The sequence below is a fragment of the Podarcis pityusensis genome (assembly GCF_964106645.2).
Source record: "Podarcis pityusensis genome assembly, chromosome: 13".
NCBI lineage: Eukaryota > Metazoa > Chordata > Lepidosauria > Squamata > Lacertidae > Podarcis > Podarcis pityusensis.
Genome location: NC_138038.1, coordinates 16,212,116 through 16,219,835, shown reverse-complemented (window position 1 = coordinate 16,219,835; position 7,720 = coordinate 16,212,116). Strand labels below are relative to the sequence as shown.

At 41.8% G+C, this 7,720-nt stretch overlaps 1 protein-coding gene across 1 annotated transcript; it reads right to left on the bottom strand.

Moving 5' to 3' along the window:
- Positions 1-683: 683 nt before the first annotated feature.
- Positions 684-7,629, bottom strand: LOC308460601 (vomeronasal type-2 receptor 26-like; the record flags this gene model as incomplete). Its single annotated transcript, XM_080977187.1, has 6 exons — positions 5,954-7,629; positions 4,928-5,210; positions 3,364-4,227; positions 2,548-2,775; positions 1,733-1,859; positions 684-1,582 (listed from the first exon to the last, which is right to left on the bottom strand). Exons 1-6 carry the CDS (start codon positions 6,190-6,192, stop codon positions 684-686), a joined length of 2,640 nt encoding a protein of 879 aa, XP_080833313.1. The 5' UTR covers positions 6,193-7,629.
- Positions 7,630-7,720: the final 91 nt, after the last annotated feature.

Sequence of the window (7,720 nt, the reverse complement as noted above, 5' to 3'; positions counted from 1 at the left end):
CAATCATTTGAAGCAAAAGGGATCCAAAGATCCAATATAAGGTGACAAATAAATCAACAGTTCAAAAGTATTCGGTGTACATAAAAAAGTACACTTACAGATTTTTAAAGACTCTTGCTTAGCCCTAAGAAATACCTGCTCACAAGCCATGCCACACCCCCTGGCTTATGCTGGTTTATGCATGTTCATTATAAGGCAGGTGAAAACAAGAGGGAAAACTGAAAGCCAAGTTGTGAGTGAAGCATGAGGTAGATAGCAGTTTATACCCTTTTTCTGGAACCTGATATAGTATCCCCCAATGAGACTGATTTAATCATGACAGTAGGAGTTCCACTGAAACCTTATTTACCAGATAATCACATAGAAAGGAATAAGCAGAAGCTTTTTAAGCATCCCAATATACTGCTTTCTCTCATTCATCTTCTAATGAATCGTCATCTAGAGTTCTAGTCAGGTCTTAATACTTTGGAGTACCCATGACAGTTTCTTAGTTTTCCAAATGCACCCAACATTGAAAAAGGTTGAGGACCCCTATCTCAGAGAGACCACAGAGGATTTTTAAAGGAATTGCACATAGGAATTGTAACAGATAAAATATAACATAGTTATAGGATGTAGAAAAGGGGAGATCAATTTACCCATATTCTGACAGAACAAATAGACAGAGTTGATAGGTTAATTTATTATTTCTTCTTTATTAACTTTTCCCTGCAGTTCAAATCAGGCCTCAACACAATGATGTAGCATTTGGGGGCAAAGATGGAACCCATTAAGCCAGCACTGGAGGCCAAGATGGAGAAGATCTCCACAGCCACCATGTATTTCCCCTTGGTGCTCAGGTACACTGGAACAAAGGAGATCCAAACACTACAAAACAACAACATGCTGAAGGTGATGAATTTGGCCTCATTAAAGCTGTCAGGCAGTTTCCTGGCAAAAAAGGCCACAACAAAGCTGACAATGGCCAAAAAGCCCATGTAGCCTAGGACACAGTAAAATAGGGCAACTGACCCTTCGTTGCAGCCTAGAATGATTTCCCTCATCACAGACTGCATGTCAGAATCAGGAAATGGGGGAGAGGTTCCTAACCACACACTGCAAATGCCCACTTGGATAAAGGAACAAGAAATCACAATGGAGCTTGCCAGTCTTTTCCCCACCCACCTCCTCATCCTGGATCCTGGTTTGGTGGCCACAAAGGCCAGAACCACTGTGATAGTTTTGGCCAGCACACAAGAAACGGTCACTGTGAAAACAAGGCCAAAAGCCATTTGTCGGAGCAGGCAGCTCACTCTTTCTGGAGGGCTGAGGAAGATCAATGGACAGAGGAAGCAGAGCAGGAGGGAAGTGAGGAGAGTGTAGGTGAGGTCCCGATTGTTTGCTCTGACAAGTGGTGTGTCCTGATGTTTAATGAAGATGGCAAGGACTAATATTGTGAAGAGAAAGAGAGAAAGAGCAAACAATGTTAAGCTCATCCCCAGAGGCTCTTTAAAAGACAGGAAGCTGATGGTCTTTGGAATGCATTGCGATTGGTTCCTGTGTGGATAGTGATCTCCGGGGCACCCAACACAGTCATCCATGTCTGGAGAGAAAATAATATATTCAGATTTCAGATGTTCTGGACAGCAACTACAAATGCTACCACTGTGAAAGTCTTAAGGTTAAAATAGAAATATCACAGATGTTTCCTTTATACATTTGAAAAGTACCATGTATATATTGTGTCTCCTACCTTTCTGGGATGAAATCTTGCCTTGAGGACATGGAACACAATTATAGCAGCAGAATGGCTCCCCCTCCTTCTTCTCCTTGCTGGAACCAGGAGGGCAATTTGGGTTACATACAGAAAGGGGTGGAACCTACCCATTTAAATAAATACATAAAATTTTAGCACACAGAAATTATTAGCATTTATCCCCACCCACCCCCCAACTAGAAATAGGAAGACATTAAACTACTTATTCCAAACTCGGAGTTAAACTATTCATTTTACTGTTCATGCTTTTTTTAACAAAAGTGTGCTCAACCTGACCATCTTTGTGCTCTCTTCAGGCACCCAAAAAGAATGCATGAGGGCTCAAGTTGGGAAGCGAATTCGGAGTTTATCTTCACCAGCCCTGCATCCATTGTACCCATGCACAATGGGATTAACAGGTCCACACCCGATTTTCTAATCATAGCACATGTTTAAAATTTTGCTTCTTTGAGAGGACAGGCACATAGTGTCAAGAATGATCTACAAATATTGATAGATGCAAAAGAGAGAAAAGGTTTCTCTCTACTGTATATAACATTATATTACAAAGCATCTTGTTTTTGTTGGTTGAAGGAATGGATGACACTGCAGATTCCACATATCTTAGATTTAGATTTAGATAATATCTATACATTGATTGATTGATTGATTGATCGTGATAATATTTTATGTAGTGCAGAGAAAATATTTTGAATCAGGCTGGAAAACCAGGGATGGGCTGCACCAATGATCTATAAGTGCAAAAACATTCTCTTTTCCTATCTCTCATGGATGTAGGAATTATGCCTCACCTGGTGAAAGCTGTGGTGCCACACCATTCTGTTGTCACCAATGGAAATCAGCTGGCCTGGGACTGCCTCCCCACCCACTCTTCCAAGCTTGACTCTCATGAAGGAGTTATTTGGAAAAGTGACTATGTTGGTAATATCAAAGCCAGCTTCTACTTCCCTGCTCTCACTGAAAGAAACCGTTTCTCCAGCAGAGTTGTTAAAGGAGACACTCCTAAGGAAGGGATGGAGCTGCATTGAAAGGAAAATAGAAATCATAAAGTAATGTTAATGTCTCTCCTTACTAACACTCAGGATACCTCCAACTTTCAGTACTGGCAGGTACTGCTATGCAAACAGAATCCACTCTTTGGAATTGGTTCGTAAGGCGAGCATTCCCATAGACAGCCAATGATTTCCTTTCTCTTCTATAGGGAAAATCCTAATGCATTCCCAACCAAGAAGAAATGAGAGGAAAATGCATGGTTTTCGGTTCCCACTGCTTGGATATCTCCCACTCCACAGAAGAGAATCACAGGGTAACCGGCCTCAAATAACCATAATGCAGACATCTAATCAACGCATGAAGGGGGCTAATGCCATGGAGTAAGCAGTCCTACCAGGCTTCGTCTATGTCACTTCCCTTCACTTTAGGAGGAAATGGGCAACAAACCAAATTCACATTGTAACTTGCTAAACAGGTGAACTATCTTTCCGAAAGGGAAGTGGAATATTTTGGCGTTCACTGGAAAGAGCACATGTTAGGGTTTTGTAGTCTCTTATCTCCATGCCTTTATTTGCCTTTCTGTCACATAAATTGTATGTTTTGATAGGTATTACCTGCCAAGGCTGCAGTTTCTGAAGCTTCTGCATCCCTCCTTCCACCGCTGCCCTGTATTTGGTCCTGGACAAGAACATGGCATGTAGAGCATGTGCTGTGGCATAAACAGCATTATAGATGCTATAGCTGTGGCTTGTTATGCTCATCTCAAAGCCAGACGAAGGGAGATCTTCCAGCTTCTCCTCTCCAGTGCAGGTTTCACTGGCCTGCTCCTCTGTATTGGAGTTTGGAAATAAACAGAGAAATACCTGTGCCCAGAACTGCTTGACAAAGCCATTTCCATTTGCCTCAAAAGGATTTTGTACCTGAAGAAAGGCTTTGAATCCTTGTACCACATTTGAATGAACTGCAAAGGAGAGGGAACCCTGGAAGACTTGCATACCCATGCTCATTTGAAAGGTCAGTGCTGGGAAATCCACCAGTGCTGTCAGAATCCACACCTTGCCCACAGATATCTTCGTCACATTTTCCAATTCACCAAGAGCTACTATGTCTCTCAAGGCAAGCATAGACTTTGTTTCTCCATAGAAAACCACCACCTTGGCTTTACTTTCCATAATAACTTGATAAATTTGAATCCAGTGCGGATAAAGGTCATAATACTCAGCCAAATATGTCGTTTTCAGGGTTGTCTCTGAGAAAGCCAAGCAAATGCCTTTCTGGGAGAGCAGAGGTTTCAGGGTCTGAATAAACCTCTCTCCACCTTCACTTTCTCTAGCAAGCAATCCAACCCACGTCCAAGCAAAGTGCAGAAGTAACTCAACAATCCCAGTGTACTGATGGGCTTCATTGGGCACCATTTTGTAGAAGGAAGTGGATTGGCTTTGACTACCATCCTCTGGAGAAAAGGAACCATAAGTGAGCTAGAAGGAAATACAGTAGCATCATGTATTATTGCAGAAGGACTGAGTATGTGCATCCAGGGCCTTCCAATCCAGGAGGCAAAATGAGCCAGTTGCCTTAAGAAGGCAGGTACCAGAAAGCTGGGAGGGGTGGCAGATTGCACCCTGTGTTTCTCAGCTTCCAGCTCCTTCTCTGCCATCCCTGCATGCCCAGTTTCCTGCTCTCCTGCTTTCCTCTCCTCCCTCCTCCTTTTCTTTCTCCATTTTTTCCTCTATGCCTTCCCAAGCTGCTGCTTTCCTCTCCCCTGTTTCATTCATGTTGCTTCACCACAACATTTCAGCTCCTGATTTCATGGTGTCTTCCCTTCCTTTCTCAAACCACTAACACACAGAATCCCCATGAAGTGCCACAATGTGTGGGCAGCTGACTCCTGATACGCAGGCTTCCAACTTTGCAAGAGAGCAGCTTCAGTCTCCAACCAGTAGGCCATGGAGCAACGGTGAGAGGGTGTCAGTCAGCAGAAAGGAATTTGGATACATGTTTTTAGGTGTGTGTGGACAAGGAAGTGGTGTGAGAGGCAAACTCTTCTACCATCACATTACCTTGTGAAGAGCAGAATCACTCTCCTTTGTCTCTCACAACTATTTCAATATTAAAGAAATCCTTTCTGAATAGAAGATATCATGGTGAATGTGTGAAATCCCCTAGGCAGCATCTTACCTGGGGAATCTTGTAGATCCTCAAGATGTTTGCCAGGTAGATGGAGGTATCCAAGTCCAGTCCCCCAATAACTGCCACCAGGTGTTTCTGGATGTTGCACTTGTAGTTGGGTATAAGTGTGGAGGGAAGGTTCAGAGCAGCCCAGTAGGTCATCCTTTCATCGAAGTAACTGTCATAGATGTGGAATCCCAGTGTAATATTAGGCAAGATCTTGGGGTTCTCATTGATCTCCTGGACAGCAAATACCAAGGCCAGAATATGCTGGTAGTTCTTTGGCACAATACTGCAACAAGAATTTTATGCTGTATCATTGAGAGATGTGCTATGCATGTTTTTCAGTGGCCTCTTTATGATTCTTGAGTTTTTTAGCGTAAATTTTGCCCTAATATACACATATCTGCAGAACAATTTCCCCTAAAAGACCAGAATGTCAGCTTAATGTAGGGCTCATTCAGACTTTCCCACTCCTGCCATTTTTCTCCAGGAAAATCTGATCTTTACCACTCAATTGGAACTCAAACCTCCCTCATAACGTCTCCCAACTGACAGTTAACTGACATTTCTTCACTGATGACTACCTTCAGCTGAATACAGTTGGAATGTATCTATTCCAGGCCCTGTCTATAAATATTAAAGACAATTGTCTAGCCTGACTTGGATGAGAACCTGACGGATTATTCGAGCATCACCTCAAAGGAGAGGCAAGCCTTTAAGACACTTCTCATGAGAGTTTCTGAGGTGAATATTAAGAACAGAGAAGGGCTTTCCATCTTAAACTAGTGAAGGTTTAATCTTTGAGTCCTCCTCTTGTTAAACTCTCCTTGGAAGAGATTTGGTGGAATGTGGGGAGGAGAGAACACATCAACAAGACCAGGTTCTCTCATCTCACTGACACATTCAGATCTGCATTCCCCTTCAGTGGAAATAAATCCAACTGAAATCAGGGGAACTAGCTTCTGAGGAGACCTGGTTAGAGCTGGGGGATATTTCAGTATCATCTGATTATTTGACATTTGATGTTTTTACTGGGTATTAAGGCGCTGATAGAAAGTTAGCCTTTCTTTGAAGTCTTCTTTGTCAAAAGCAGCAAAGAGATGAGAAGCAAGTCCGCCAACAATATGATGACCAGGTTGGTAGTATTCATGTGGAATTCTGGACAGATCATGGATGGTGCAACTCGTGGTATGTTTGCACACCAGATGTGGCAGATGAAAGAGAAGGGGCAGAATAAACAGCAGCATATTGAAGCAAATATTCTTTCTCATCAAACAATCTTATTTCCATCCAGCAAATGAACCTTGCTTCACAACCAACCTCAGTACAATATTCTGCCTTATCATGAATATCACATCTCTAAAAATTCACAGATTAAAATTCTATTTTATAACTTGATTAAGAGAAAGGTAAAGATCCTTCCTCTTCCTCTGTCCTCTCCCTTGCAAAGTATGGCAGGAAGAGGTTATAATACCCATATTTTGACATTGGTTAGTATTCTCTGGAAATCTTCTGAGACATTATCCAAGGGAGACTTAGCCATGCTGAGAGTGATAATTATAGGTGACATAATAACAAGCTTCCTTTACATCAGGAACATCAGAAAATGCCCAAACATAATAATAATAACCCTGTTTCTGATGTTTCATTCAAAGTTCTTTCTGACTGTTTATGGGACAAGAAAAGGGCACGCAGAATTAACAGCAATGAGGAAGAGAAAAACAGTGCGCCAATCTCTTATCAGTGCTGAGCAGTGGAAATGATTACTCTGATCTCCTAACATTTCCCACCTGAACACCAGTTCATTAGTTTTCTGACAATTATACCGAGATGAAGGAATGGTGAAAAGGACAACTATTTGTGTTCCTGATAGAAAAGCACCTCACAATTAATTGGTGGGAGTAATATATAGAAGTAATAAATATAAAGTAGTGTGTGGTGGTATTATATTTTCTAATAAATTGGAGCTTAATTTCACTCATGTTCAAAATGCTTTTACTCCAAAATATTCATTCTGAAGCATTCTTCCCCATCGTATAACAATAAACCCATTAAAAATATAAACATCGTTATTCATTGAATTTTAAGTTTAAAACCCCCACACCAGGAATGGTCTAGCATATACTGCCCATGACCACAGGCATCCCCCACTGCACACGATAAACAACCAAATAATTTAATTAATACCCAGAAATGGAGGGAGAGCGCTGGAGAGTTCTCATGGCTTGTGAGTGCAGAGACTGGAGGTGCAGCAGGGGGTTGTTTACGCTACTCAGCCCCCCCCACCTGACAGCTAATGTGCATAGAAGAGCAGCAGAAGCAGCAACATTCCCACACATCCCCCGTCAGCCCCCCAAATTCCAGATGTGGGTATTTTAGGTGCAGTAATTTTGATCTGGAATGGAGGGAGAGCAGCAGAGAAGACATTCAAAGAGTTTTAGAGAGTTCTCCCCACTTATCCAATTTTCATTTATGTATGTGGGCCACTTGAATATAACCCCCAAGTAAGTGGGACACACTGTACTGAAATCTCTGAGACTGGTTCATCATGACAGTAGCAACTCTACTGAAACCTTACTGAGAGGAAAATAACCTAGAAAGGAATGAGACTTTAAAAAAAAATGCCGCTCAGTGTATTGTTTTTTCTTATTCAGTTTCTAATCAATTACCCTCTGAATTTCTAGTCAGGTCTCAATATTTCATGGTACTGATGGTTTCCAAAATAATGCTTAGGGTTAAAAGAAGATAAGGGGCTCCTGTTTCAGAGAGACCATATTTTGGTTTTAAAAGAAATCGCAC